At 49.2% G+C, this 14465-nt stretch overlaps 3 protein-coding genes across 3 annotated transcripts; all 3 read right to left on the bottom strand.

The window, feature by feature from the left end:
- Nucleotides 1-53: 53 nt before the first annotated feature.
- Nucleotides 54-1918, bottom strand: ONS95_004678 (uncharacterized protein). The gene is made up of 2 exons (XM_058498049.1): nucleotides 1187-1918; nucleotides 54-1136 (listed from the first exon to the last, which is right to left on the bottom strand). Exons 1-2 carry the CDS (start codon nucleotides 1238-1240, stop codon nucleotides 129-131), a joined length of 1062 nt encoding a protein of 353 aa, XP_058351559.1. The 5' UTR covers nucleotides 1241-1918; the 3' UTR covers nucleotides 54-128.
- Nucleotides 1919-7623, bottom strand: ONS95_004677 (uncharacterized protein). Its single transcript, XM_058498048.1, has 3 exons — nucleotides 7058-7623; nucleotides 5629-6995; nucleotides 1919-5583 (listed from the first exon to the last, which is right to left on the bottom strand). Exons 2-3 carry the CDS (start codon nucleotides 6557-6559, stop codon nucleotides 2600-2602), a joined length of 3915 nt encoding a protein of 1304 aa, XP_058351558.1. The 5' UTR covers nucleotides 6560-6995; nucleotides 7058-7623; the 3' UTR covers nucleotides 1919-2599.
- A 154-nt stretch (nucleotides 7624-7777) lies between these two features.
- NPS6_1 (Non-ribosomal peptide synthetase) lies at nucleotides 7778-14070 on the bottom strand (the record flags this gene model as incomplete). The annotated part of the gene is made up of 2 exons (XM_058498047.1): nucleotides 7778-13609; nucleotides 13660-14070. 2 exons carry the CDS (start codon nucleotides 14068-14070, stop codon nucleotides 7778-7780), a joined length of 6243 nt encoding a protein of 2080 aa, XP_058351557.1.
- Nucleotides 14071-14465: the final 395 nt, after the last annotated feature.

Here is a 14465-nt window from a genome sequence, read left to right as displayed (position 1 = left end):
GACCGAGGTCAGCACAATTATCACGATCTTGAACGCAGTTTCAAACAATCACCTCCTCAATGTTGGAGACTTCGATTCATCCAGCTGAGATTTATATGCTGTGCTCCTTATTCGAGGAACAAAGGTTTCTATCGCTTCTCCACCCTCGTCAAATACCCCAATACCTTCTCCGCCAAAAACCTCCTCGGCTCAGCTTGATCATCATTGCTGAGAGCATGACTGGCATTAGGAATGACAGCCGTGAACTCCTCATCCCAAACCTTCCCCTTTCCAACCCTCTCACCCCCCTCATCAGCAGCTTTCTGCCACCTCCTCATCAAAGCCTCCTTATCAACATAATCCGGCACACTCTGATCCTTCCCCGAATACAGCACCATCAATTTTCCCCTCAACAGTTTTCTCTCAGCCACCATGCCAAACGTCGTCTTCAAATGCTCATCGCTCAAATCCGAACTGAACAAATCATCCTCCCCTGGCTTCTCAGGACTATCCGGACTACACAGACTCAGAAACCTCCGAAAGCTAACAGGATGTGGATAAATCACACTCGAGAGCCTCAACGGCGCCATGTTGTCTCCATCTTCAGGCTTTGACTCTCTAGCAAGCTTTAACAACTCTTCGTAAATAGCCTGCATTTCCGCTGGAGTCTTCTCTCCAAACCCTTCCTGGCAGATCCAATGGATAGCTTGGCGGTCACTGACGGGCGCTTGCATGATCGCACCGTCCAGCACAGGTCGCTTAACATGCACGAGATCTTTATCGAAGATATATTTTCCTTGGTGAGGATTTTCCCGATGCAGATAATGTAGCACGACTTGACTTCCTGTTGAATGGCCCATGACGACCACCTTCCTCTTCTCATCCGCATTCTTGGCTTGTGACGCTTTATATTCTGAGATATATGATATACACTCCGCGAGCTCATCTGTGTCGCGATCGAGATGACCAGTCCCCCATTGTCCATATGAGGAGGAGAGGTTGAGCGTGAAGAGGGACCAGGGCGTTGGTGAGAGGGCAGTGACGAGATCGCTCATGTAGGATGTCGTTGCAAGGCCATCGCCAAGGCCGCCGATGAAGATTATGGCGTGAGGTTTGGGGACGGAAGATGTGTATTCGAACGTGACGAGGGATTCGGTCTAGGGATGTTAGATTTTGAGATGAGAGGTAGAGGAGAAGGGAACGGTACATAGTGGTGGAGGATTCCTGGGAGGCCGCCTTTGGGCCAGAATTTGGAACCCATTTTGAAAATACTGCAATCTCAGGATACTGGATAGTTCCTAGGAGCAGCAATTGACAATTGTAGAAGATGACCTTCCAATGAGTTGCAGAGAGGCTCAGGCTGTCTGGAGCGATTTGCGGAATCTCAGGCTATGGAGGGGACGTCTAATGACACGAATTCTCTCTCTTGTGCCTAATCTGTTGAACTCTTCAACTTATTTGCTTCTTCTTCAATTACGACTCCCAGTGGCCGAAATCTTGGAATTTCTCCTAAGACCAACAAAATAATCGAATGACGACGGCGATTGTGACAGCTGTAGAGGAACCTAGGTACACAAGCTTGTGCCTGCATGCACATCAACCCCTCCATGCCCGCAGCATTCCATTCCACCCCACCACCGAAATCGGCAAATTCGCCATCTTTCACATGTCCCTTTCGCACTGGAAATTCCCACCTCCCAAAAACAAACACACGAAACATATCCTTGTACATAAGGTACGTAACGTAATAGACACCGGAACTTACGCCAGCACATCGTCCCCACTCCGCTGGTGCCGTTCCGCCCCACCCAGAAGAAAAAAATCAGATAAGATCCGTCACCCGATCAGATTAGATTTTCACCCACCCGAACGAAAACATTGTTCTTAGCGCAGCAAGCGAGCTCGCCATCGCCCCCCAGTTGGAAGGTACGATACAGGACTAGCGTGGGTGTATATAGTCAGAGCCAGAGGTTCCTCATCAATCAACAACCTGTTGCTCCCCCAATTATCTCCCCCCTCCCTATCCCTGTTAATAGGCTGTCGCTGCAGTCAGGGTGTAGGGAACTAGTTTGGATCTGATTAGATTCCGTAGCCCAAACGCCTTTTCTGCCTATGCCGTCCACTTCACTGCATACCTAGGTAAGGCAGCAAGGAAGGGTACGTTTAGAAGGGAGGCATTAAAGCCGAGAATGGCCGGCTGAGGTTCGGAAAAGTGATCTAAGATTTCGATGATTTGTCTAACGCGAATAGGTATCAGTTTGTTGGATTGCATCCTTTCTTTTCGGAGGAGTCAGAGCAGGGAAGTGAGTCGATGCCGGGTCTCGGATCTTGGATCTGGGACTTACGGGCGGCTGGGACTTGGGCTTTGAGAGACTCGTCAGGGTGCTGTGTTTTATCAGATTGACCAGTGACGATGCTATAAGCAGAAGGGGAGTATGAAGATATCGCTGAGAAAATTAGTTGGTGTTGCAAGAAAATACACCTGGAAAAGTCTTGTGGCCCGATGAGGACGGTAATTCGAAGCCCTGAGCGGAGAACTTCAAGACTATATTCTTATCTTGTGAATATTCATTTGCAATCCATTTATATCTAATCATCTCTCTTTCATACTTGAAGAATCTCATTCCGCAACAGTCTGATGCATCACATTCGCCCTGTAACTCTCACTCCTTCCAAGCAACTCTTCGTGGCTCCCACTATCCACACATTTCCCCTCCTCAATTAAGAAAATCACATCCGCTTTCCTAATAGTATGTAGCCGGTGCGCAATCGCAATAACCGTAATCCCCTTTGCTGCCCTACTCAACCCATCCTGCAACAATCTCTCACTCTCCGCATCTAACGCACTTGTCGACTCATCCAGAATCAACAGACTCGGCTTCCTCACCAACGCTCTCGCAATCGACAGTCTCTGCTTCTGCCCCCCAGAGAACTGATTCCCATTAGGTCCGCAGAGAGTGGAGTATCCTTCTGGAAGAGCCATAATCGTATCGTGGATGTTGGCTAGTTTGCAAGCTTCGTCGATAGAGGCGCGACTGACGGCGTGGCCAGGTCGTGCGCCAAGACCGATGTTGAATTCGATGCTGCCTTCGAAGAGGACGCTTTCTTGGGGGACAAGGGCGATATTGTCGCGGAATGTGACGGAGCGTTGTTTGGTAATGTCGACGCCATCGATAAGTATGCCGCCTGAGGATGGAGTGTACAACCTTTCGACGAGGGAAATGATTGTTGATTTTCCTGCCCCACTTGGTCCGACAAGCGCGTAGAACTTGCCTGGTCTTATATCGATTGACAGGCCGTTCAGGACTTTGATATCAGGACGAGCGGGGTATGAGAAATGAACGTCGCGAAGCTGAACACTTGATGCTTGGGTATTTGGTGCGGACAATTGCTTCTCGCCTGTAGCTTCAACATCTGTGATAAGCTTCCCGACATTTCCTTGCATCTTGTCAGATCCTATCTCGATCAAGCTCAGAATCCTAGCCATTGCTGCTCGCGCACTGGACAGTTCAGGTGCGAGGGCAAACATCTGACTCCACAGGAGAGCGCTGACTAGAAGCGAGAATACCACGATCAAGAACTGAGTCTGTGTGTAATTGCCTGAGATGATCTGTTTGGATCCCCACCAGTAGGCGAGAGCATTGACGAGGTTTCCAAGGAAGTACGTAAGTGCTTGCCATAAACTTGCTTGAACTGTGACTCTGAAAGTCTCTTTGCGTGGCCCTCTGAGTGATTTTCGGTACGTCTGTAGTGTCTCTTCTTCCAGAGAGAAAGAAGCGATAGTCTTGATGGATGTGATTGCTTCGACACCGATATCGACTGACTTCGTGTATGCCGTCTCATGTTTCTGTTCAAATTGACCGAGAACTCGAAGTTCCATCAGACCAGCGCCAAGAAGCAGTGGCACCAATGCCAAGCAGACCAATGCTATCCTCCAGGCAATGATGTGTGTCAGTATAATAGCTGCGATGAGGTTGACTGTGATAGAGAAGAGTGTGCCAACGACAGAGCCACTCAGTCCAGCCAATGCATTGCCATCTCTTGTGATATAAGAGAGCAACATCGCAGGAGTTCGACCCTTCGATTGGTGCCATTGAAGATCCTGCTCCATCAACGACCTGAATGAAAGAACACGAACCGAGAAAACAGTCTTCTCTGAAACCCAACCGAAGCCTGCCCAGCTGATCAAATTCGCGAAGAACTCAATAATAGCTAGTACAAAGAACATGAGTCCGTAGAATTCACCCTTGCTTCGGATACTGTCTGCACTCTTGCAAGGGTTCAAAGTTCCGACTGTGTTTCCAAAGATGACTGCTTCGGCAGAGAATGCACCACCGACGGCTGTAGAGCCGAGAAGAGCGATGAAGATCATAATCAGTTGGGGTCGTATGGCAGGTGCGTATCCTTTGACTAGTGACCAGAGGGTTTTGGATGCAGTTTCGGGTTCTTCTTCTTCTTCTTCGGGCTCAATAGCTGCTTCGCTTACTATTAATTCGCTTTTCTCTGCATCCATCGAGAGACTATTTTCGGTATCAATGTCCGTCAACGACTCCACATCAGACTTGCTGATGCCATCCGAGTTTGTCTTTGTAGGATTGGCTCCCATAGTCTGTAATCTGACAAGTTCGGCATATGATCCATTCTTTGCCATCAATGCTGAGTGGGTTCCCTGCTCCAAAATGTGTCCTTTGTGCATGACGATGATGTTGTCTGCGTTGGTGATGGTTGAAAGACGATGCGCAATTGAGATCATGGTTCTGCCACTTGAAATCCCTGCAATTGCTCTTTGAATACGTTGCTCACTTCTCGAGTCGAGAGATGCCGTGGCTTCGTCTAGAATCAGAACTGCGGGGTCCTTGACGAGGGCTCTGGCCAAAGAAACCCGCTGCTTCTGACCACCACTGATCAGTCTTCCACTTGATCCTACAACTGTGCCATATCCATATTGTAATGCAACGATGAAAGCATCTGCATCTGCAAGTGCTGCAGCATTTTGGACCAATTTGACAATTTCGACCACTCCTGGACCAGCGTTTTCAGCTGCCACTTGAAGATCCTGACCTTCTCGGACTGCGCTTGCCAAATCTGCCAAGGAGGACCCAAGAAGTGTTGCCTTCAAATGCGTATGATTAGGATTGCTCGAATTGATCAGCCCATGTGCGATATTTTCCAGCAGCGATCGGTCCAAAAGCGAAGGTTCCTGTTGAACCAAGCTGAGAAAGCTCCTTAAGTCATGAACATTGACATCTTTTAGGTCATGGCCGTCGAATAAAATATGCCCCTCGGTTGGATCATACAATCTCCCAACTAAAGCTGCAATAGTTGATTTTCCACTTCCGGACTGTCCGACAATGGCTGTATGCTTATTGACTGGGATACTGAGATTGATCTTGTCCAGAACCGTGATCTCAGGTCTAGAAGGATAAGTGAATGAGACATCCCTGAACTCAAAACCAGCTTCCGATTGTGTGAGTCGAAGTCCGGATCCGCTTGTGCCGTCGATGGTTGGGACTCGGTCGATATCTCCGGTCAATTTTTGGTACGAAGCAACAGCTGCCACGAACATATGGAGAAATGGGGCGACTTGACTGAGGAGGAGAGAGGCTATCACATGTTAGAATTGTCGCTCGGACGAGTCGCGTAGCTTACCTTCAACCAGGATGAAAATAACTGTGAAAACAGCTCCGACCGTGGTTCCTCCATTATCTCGACGCACTGCAGCCGCAATCTGCTTACTTCCCTGCCAAAAAGCAAGACCATTGGCAGAGTAGGCAACAAAATACAGCACTCCAGATTGTATTCCAACTGCCGTAGCCTTTTTCAGTCCCTCTTGTTCGGAAGCTTTAAGCTCCTTGGAGAATTTCTCTTCCAGTCGAGTATGAGCTCCGAAAGCTTGAACCACAACGATGTTCGAAAGAGCTTCTGAAGCGATGGACGAAGCTGTTGCAGCATAATCTGACATGAGACCGGAGTACTTCTCGATGTAATGACTTCCAACGAATGACATCAGGAAGTATGCTGGGATCAGCGAGATGAGCATTGCTGCCAGCTTCGTATCCTTGATGAAAGCCACAACATAGGCAGTGACAAAGAATGAGAAACTGGACAAACATATTCCGACCTTCTCAGAGGTTCCAGATCGGATTGCTTGAATGTCGGTGTTGAGTCGAGATGCGACTTCTCCAGGAGGCAAATTGTCGAAGAACAATGGTTCCTGACGGAGCAGGTTCTGCAGATAAGTTTCCCTCAGTCTCTGAGCAAGCCGAGCTCCCGTCAGTGTCCAACATAGCAAGTGAGCGTAGATCAGAACGAATTGAGCGATTGCCAGGTACACGATCAGGAGGATTTTGCTGTTGACATCTTTCTGCTCGTCATCTCCAGAACTCGTCTCTGCTTGATCACATGTTGCTGCATTGAAGTCGTCGAGAAGTTGACCGAAAATGATACCGATGATTGGGAAGGGGATTCCAGAGCCAATGGCTGAAACGATAGCTACCAGAAGAGTTCCAATGTCGCGTGGCGATGGATTTCCGGCGAGAAGTAGCTTGGGATAGCCCGCGAGTTGTTTGATGAAGGCCATTGCGGTCGTCCACTTTGGTGTCAACTCGTTCAAACACAGCTCTCAAAATATTGGCGTTGAATGGAGGAAGACTCGAATCCTCACGAACAGGAAAGATCTCCGAAGATTCAGACCAAGCTTCGTCCCAAGGGCCCATCAATGGATTGTACTGCATATCTTTGGCTAGGCAAATGCTTGAGTGGACTTGGTTCTCGCATGGTTCGGTACCATGGTACCGCCTGCATGAATGGATACCTACATCCAAACGCTGTCATTTCAGCTAGACGCTTTACGAAAAGCACCCTTGATCGAACTTCCCTTTGTGATCTTTGGCCGAGATGGTCTTTCGGGTGTCATGCATGCATCATGCAGCAAGCAGCCACCCAACGATGTTGCCATGGGCCCACACTATCCGATCAACATGACGGGATTGGACGAAGGCGAAGAAAATTTTCATCTGATAAGATTAGATAAAATCCTATCCCATCAATAAGTGGGTTTACATTCAGCTGGACTGACCTTCCTGAATTAAAATAGCTGCGCTGCGAGAACGAAGGGTGTGCAAAGAGCAAAGCCACAGGGGTTAACCCGTCCATTGCGATATCGGAAGTCGCTGGATCGATCAGAAGAAGTGGAATTTTGAGGGCTTAAACAATCCCAAGAAAGCTTGCCGCTTTTGATCCTCTTGCTTCAGGCTTGTGAAGTTTGACTGGCCACAGGAACTGGATCGACAGTAAGGTTGGCCTGGCTCAGGATGGTTGTCTGCCGCCCACAGCGCTGGAGCCATGGCCTGAGATTGACTAGGATATTGGGTTGTGGTAGAGATGTGGTCTGGAGCAGGTATTTAGAGACTGTGTATACAGCTGTCTCGGTGGTTGTTGTAGTGACTGCTTGTGTTGCAGACGGGAACAGGGAGAAGACAAACGAGAAGTAGGAGGCAAGATTCGCGTGTCAGGTTCTCAGCTAGATGGACGTGAGAGAAGATGGAGAACATTACTGCTGCAGGTTCAGGTTCTCACAGAGTAAAAGCCGGAGTTAAATCGTTCAAATTTCAAATTAATATCTAAATTGCCATGAATGCAAGCACTTCACTGAAAAACAGAACTCCTCCACATTCGAACAGAAAAATCATCGTTGTCGTAACACGTGACCGTTCTGACTGCACCTGTTCGCGGTGACGCGTCGGGCAAAAATGATCATTTCAATCTCCCCATCACTCACAGCCCTCAACGTCCCCGATTATACGCGCTGTTCTGGCGTAGCTACATCAGTCTGTCCCAAATGTCCCTCAAACACCTTCTCGTTGAGCAGCACGTGGTCTCTCCTTGACGCCAACTCCTCCACCGTCGCGGCGAGCTCATCAAGGCTCGAGTCGACGAACTGGATATCCCTCACACTTCCGACCACCCCAACATAAGTCTTTCCTTCTCGAACAAACGAGACAACCTTCAAAGGATTCGGCGCATCGCCATGAGGATTCAGAATCTCCACTCTCGCTGTGCCGTCCGCGAAAGGCATGGTATCAAAATCCTCAAAGTCCTGATGATGAACGATCGAATCGAAGAATCTGACAACACCTGGCCATTCCGTACATTTCTTTGAGATCTTCTCAAAGCCAAGGAAGTCGTGTGCTGATGATCCGGCACTTTGACTCTGCACGAACTTAAGAAGATCCATGGCTGTCCATCCAGCTTCAAATGTTACTCGGATTGGCGTGAATTGATAGCATGGACCCATCACATTCTCGATATTTGCAAGTTCGACGTTTCTACCGGAGGTGATACCACCGAAGGTTACATCTGGCTTCTGGAGACGTCGAGCAAGAACCAACGACCATGCGGCCGTGAGCAAGTTCGCTGTAGTGATCTCGTCGGGTCGTTGCGAGATGTCGACGGCTTTAGTCTGGAATATGGCCTTATCCGTTGATTGGACTGAAGTTCCCTCGACGACGGATAGTGTTGAATCTGCCAAGAGATTGCGCCAGTACGAGATTGCCTTTGTTTGGACGCCATCATCGCCAATTCGGGCCATGTATGAGGAAAAGGGCTCGGATTCCTCGACCTTACCTCCCCTGTACAACGCCTCCAGATCTCGAAGAACCATTGGCAATGAGTTACCATCATATTGAGCATGCGATAGACCAATGATCAGGCATTCGCTTTCCTGGCCTTCAACATGGAGTATTTTCAAGAATGAAGAGCCGAGCTTGAACTCTGATTCGATCTCGGCCGTGCAAAGCTCGTTAACATACTTTCCAACATCTCCTTGAGTCTGATGTGTGGTCACATGAGAATCCAGATTCTCTATTACGACCTGTAAGAAACACGATTCGTGCTCGATGAAGACGGTGCGCAGAATATCATGGGTCTTGACCAAGTCTTTGCATGCACCGAAGAGTTTCTCTCGATCGATTCCTTTGTCAAGATACAACATTGTGTATTGCATCGACGTACGTGGCGCCTGGACTGTTCCTCTGATATCGAGGGCTTGTGGATCTGTCACTAATAGAACATCTTTGACAACCCATGTCGAATCTGCAAGTTTTGGCCGAACGACCTCGGACAAGAACAGCTCGACATCAGAAATCGGCAGAGTTGAGAATGGCTTGTAGGGCTGGATCTTTTGCTCTGCCACCTGGTTGACTTTCAGAACCTTCGCAGCATCACCGAGACGCATATGGTTGAAGATGTCTGAAACTGATAACGCATGCCCCTGGGTTCGGAGACTGGCCGCCAATTTCATCGCCAGGACGGAATCTCCCCCGAGTCGGAAGAAATTATCCTCGACATCAATCTGTGCCGGATTCATGCCCAGAATATTTGCCCACGCAGTCCGAAGGATATCTTCCGTTGCGGTCAGAATGCTCTCTGCCGTCCTTAGCCAAGCCCTTGTCAATCCGGTAGCCAGCTGCGTAAAAATGTTTTGAGGGATTCTGGAGGCGAGCTGATTGAGCATCGCATGATCAATCGGGCCCTCGTCAAATGGTAGTCTGTTGACCACCACGTAAGATGATGGGACCATGTGCGATGGCAAAGATTTCTCGATGGACTTGTCCAGCTTCTTGATGGCTTCAGCAAGACTGACTGACACCTTGGCCAAGACAATACTCTGCAGACCAGAATCGCAAGTGACTTCGTGCGATGCCGACAAGAGCTCGATCTCTTCGTCGGCTTCGTCGACTCCCTGCCCCTCGATGAATATAATCAAATCTGGGTCCTCTTGTTCTGATGAAGTGGATATGGCTGCGGCAGATCGAACGTTCCCAGGAAGATGTCTCTCCACATGAAATTCAAGACCTGAGATATCCACAGCATTGCCTTGGTTTTGTAGGATGTTCTCCTTGCGACCGACGAAAACCAGACTGCCATCTTCCCGTAACTCGACCATGTCGCCTGTCGACTGGACTTTTCCACTACGACCAGGATATTCTGAGCTTCCAGCCACCAGCCAGTCAGGAGACTCAATGCCTTCACCCGGGATAGCTCCTTCAAACCAAAGCTCGCCCGCACAGCCGATGGGGGACAAGAGTGATAGATTTCGAGGGTCGCATACCCATGGGATGGTTGCTCGTGGATAGAAAGCTCCTGGTTGTACCGATGTATGTGCTTGAAGTTTGGAAGCATTCAGAACTAACGGTGGTGTCTGGTTCCACTGCCAAATTCTGTTCAATTCAGCTTCAGGCAAGAGAGATACCTCGGTTAATTTCCTTGACAAGTCGTTTGACAATTCAGAGCAGGCCACTTCAAGCTGTGCAAGTACTCGCTCCATTTGAGCAAATTCAATCAAACTGCTGTCAAAATTTGCGCAAACTCTCAACCCGCCTTTGCGAATCCCGAAAGCGACCATGAGCGGGTATGGATTGAAATGAAGTGCTTCACGTACAACATCACCATACTCAAACCCAAGCTCACTCCCAGCATACTCTGGTTCTGGCTGGATCACCAACCCTGTTCCTGCCTCAGACGCATGTTGGGCATCTGTGCTGACCTTCCGAATGTTCTGCCATCCCATGTGTTGATATGGAGTACGGGCAAGGATGCTCTGCTGGACAGTCTGTAGATACAATTCGATTGTTGTCGTGCGATGGATGCGAATCCGTACAGGAACAGTTGCGATCAACGGACCTACAATTCCCTCGACTCCAGGTAGTGGGATGTCTCGACCAGTCAAGGTCTCGCCAAACACAACATCATCACTTCCAGAGTATTGTGATGCCACCAGAGCCCAAGCACCACGAATCAGAGTGGCCATGGTGAACGGTGAGCCAGCCACCGTCTCGGGCGATATCTGGTGCTCGAGGAATGAATCCGGCGTCGCTAGATAATCCCTGAATGGAAGTCGTGGAAATTGTGGCCCCACAGCACCATCTAATTCTCGCCGCCAGAAAACCTGCATCGCAACTTCGTCTGTGTCTCGGACATACTTGACAAAATCTTTCATCTGCGCTTGTAATTCGAAGGGCTGATATTGCAAAGCATTGCTCACATTCTTCAGCACCAAAGGCTCCGACCATCCGTCGTAGAGAACGTGATGGACAGTCCAAACCATGTACTGCTTTCCGTTCGAATCGACGATTGCGTATCGAGCTAGATCTTGCCCGAGCTCCATCCTTTCCAAACGGTCATCTTCGAGGTATTTTGGCAGATCAGTCGCAGTTCTCCAGGATACGCTCCCCTTTAGCACCACTTGCCGCAAACCAGGTCCCGAGAGCTGTGCCAAGCGGGTCCGTAGGATGGGACTTGCTACTACGACATCTTCCCATGCTTTCTTCCAAGCGTCGAGGCTGATTGTGTCAGGTATACAGGCTACCCTCTGGGCAATATACGCTTTGCTCGATCGAATAGAAAAGGTGAAGAGAGATTCTTGGGTAGGTGTGCAAGGATAAATATCCTCGACAGCTGATGGTTCTGATCCGCATGCTTGTGCTGCTTCAATGGATGCGCTCTCGACATCTTGAGATACCATGGAGAAGGCTTCAGTTTCTACCTTTTCCTCGGAACTGCTGATCTTGACAGTGCTTGCCATCGCCTCAAGCGTAGGATTGCCAAATGTGCTGGTTACTGAGAGGTCAAGGCCTTGTATTCTGCAGACGGACACTAATTTTATGGCGGTCAGAGACTCGCCACCGAGCGCAAAAAAGTTGTCTTCCAGCCTGATGGTTTCCGGGTCAATCTTCAACACCTCACCCCATCCCTGCCGCAGTCGCTTCTCCAGATCCTTCAATTCCCGGGACGGGGCACTGGAAGAGTCTTGGTCCAGCTGCCGTAAGTCAACCGTCGCGCCAAAAGCCCGTAGCCTTTTCCTGTCTGTCTTTCCTGAGATCAAAACAGGTATGTAATTTGGTGGTATATATGCATTCGGTACCATGTACCTTGGCAAAGTCTCCTTAACGTCTGCATCGGCTTTCGCCAAAGCCAGACGGAGATCCTCAGACAATTCTCCCAGCTTCAGTTCCTCGTTTCCCAGTCCTTTCGTCGATTGAGGTGCGACAAAAGCTACCAAAGTTGGTTGGCCTCCTGTTCCCTGTGGTGTGATGACTTCTGCAATAACATTCACATCAGCGGGAAGCCTCGCTTTGAGTTGACTCTCTATCTCGCTCAGTTCAACACGCTGTCCACGCAATTTCACTTGCGTATCTTGCCTTCCAACAAATACGATATTTCCAGATCCATCTGGATCGTACATGCCGATATCTCCAGACTTGTACAGACGGCCTGTCCGACCCGGGAAACCATCATGGCCAGCAGTAAGCCAGGGTGGGTCATTAATAAATGCAGCTGCAGTCTTTTCGGGATCATTCAAGTACCCTTGTCCAACAATTGGACCCTCAACAAGCAATTCTCCCACAGCTCCGACGGGCATCAACCGGTTGTGGTCATTGGGATCAACGATCCAGATGGCTGCACCATTGCCAGGTCCAATGGAGATATAATATCTGCCAGTTGCAGCACTGCTGTTCACTGTACACCCAATCGTACATTCACAAGGACCATATCCAATAATTATCCTGGTGACCTGACCCCAGAAATTAACATCTCGAGGCGAAGCAGCTTCTCCTCCAAGTCCGAGTCCGCTCAGCGAGGCAATAACATCCGGCTCCAGGATGCGGGCGACCGACGGCGTCAGACCCGCATAGTTGACTCGCATTCTCCGCATCGCTCCATTGATATCGTTTAGACGATCCTCGTCCGATGGGATACACAGACATCCACCATTGCCGAGAGTGAGTAGCATACTGTCGATACTGACATCGAATGCGTAGGATGCGAAATCCAGCACTCTAGATTCTTCCGTGTATCCAACAGCTTTTGCTCTAGGAATCGCACTACTCGTGTACGTCTCATGCGAGATCTTCACACCTTTCGGTGTTCCAGTACTTCCAGAAGTGAAGATGATATACATCAGCGCATCAGATGGGACTTCCTCCAACGCAGGCAGATCCTCATCTTTTTGAAACGCCTCTTCATCAACCACCAGCATTTGACCTTCCGGCAGAATCTCTCTTGCCAAATCCTGTTGCTTCCGCGAACACACAATCATCTGCGCGCCAACCTGATCCCGCATATTCTGCAGCCTCGCAACTGGAAGCGATGGATCCATCATTACCATCGTCGCACCAGCTTTCATGACCGCCAGGACAGCGACGATCGTCCATCGTGATTTCTCGAAGCACACTGGCATGAAATCGTGTAGTTTCACGCCCATTTCGCGCAACCTTCCGGCAGCAATACTCGAGTACCGATCGACTTGAGCATAAGTTAGATCGCCGTCCCACGACGCTATGGCCATTTTGTCTTGATGCGATGTTGCGCGTGAGGAGATCATGGTGTGCATGCACGAGTTGTATGTTGGTGGAAGTGGTGACGTCCAGCTCCATATTGAGGAGAGATCACTCGCTGTTGGAGCGAGAAGTGATGAGATTGTGGCAGCCGGGGAAGATATACAGGCGTTTATTGTATCGACAAATGTGGAGATGTGATGTAATATTGTGAAAGGAAGCATATTATGGGGGTATCGTACGGCTTGGATCTCAAGCATGCCGGCTTGAAAGCGAATCTCAAGTTGCAGGCCCTTCATTCAAGTGAGCAACGTACCACTCATTCGGGGGAATTCGTTCTCACCTCCTTCTCGTCTCCCGCTAATGAAACACTAGTTAGTAGCAACGAAGCATTCTTCGACTCCGCAGTCCTCGGCGCAACATCCTGTATATACCTCGATATCGCGGCACTGGTTTCCTCGACCGTACTTTCCAGCCCTGGCGTCACCTCCTCCATCTTCAAGCATTGCATCACGGTTTCTTGTTCCGCGCCATCTTCGCGGGAGAGGTACGCCCAGTCGAAGTTTACCGTTCCTTCGCGTGTGCGCAGGAGGACGATAAGCCAGGATAGGAGAATGACTTCTTCCCGACAGTTTGTTGGTGTTGGATGGTCGATTGAAGCTGTGAGACTTGGAATCTCAAATATTCTGGTGTTTTGAATGCCGTACTCGTTTTCTGGCCAAGTCACCAGTTCTTCGACTTGAATTGACCCCATCGCAAAAGCGGTACAGTTTGTCAATCTCTTGTCTGTTTACTTCATTTGTTTCGTTTGATCGCTTTCTTCAAGTGACGGTCCCAAATATCAATTCTGATCGCAGGGTATCAATTATATAAACCAACCAGCTATTTTTCATCAGTCAGTCATTTTCTTCTCATTTGCCAACCAAAATACAGGGTGCGCAGCCCAGTTTCCAGATCGACGGTGACAAAAGCAAACGCAGCCAAAGGAATGAACATACCAACCAGCTGTTGCAGAGTATCTATTCGCTCAACACATCTCACAGGACAATCATGAAAGCAGCAAAGTCAAAAGCGGGCAGCTATCTGCTAGCCCTCCTCAAGTAGCCCCTCCATCTCAGCCGTCATCCCCTGCATGAAGAAATGATGCAC

Source organism: Cadophora gregata, assembly GCF_030347475.1.
Source record: "Cadophora gregata isolate MNR1 chromosome Unknown scaffold_15, whole genome shotgun sequence".
Lineage (NCBI taxonomy): Eukaryota > Fungi > Ascomycota > Leotiomycetes > Helotiales > Ploettnerulaceae > Cadophora > Cadophora gregata.
Note: the sequence above shows the minus strand (reverse complement) of the source record. Positions and strands in the feature narration are given on the sequence as shown.

Coding starts and splice junctions, on each gene's coding strand:
- ONS95_004677 (XM_058498048.1), bottom strand. CDS start 6,559: ATGGCCTTCATCAAACAACTCGCGGGCTATCCCAAGCTACTTCTCGCC. Junction 5,584..5,628: donor TATTTTCATCCTGGTTGAAG/GTAAGCTACGCG, acceptor AACATGTGATAG/CCTCTCTCCTCCTCAGTCAA.
- ONS95_004678 (XM_058498049.1), bottom strand. CDS start 1,240: ATGGGTTCCAAATTCTGGCCCAAAGGCGGCCTCCCAGGAATCCTCCAC. Junction 1,137..1,186: donor CAGGAATCCTCCACCACTAT/GTACCGTTCCCT, acceptor TAACATCCCTAG/ACCGAATCCCTCGTCACGTT.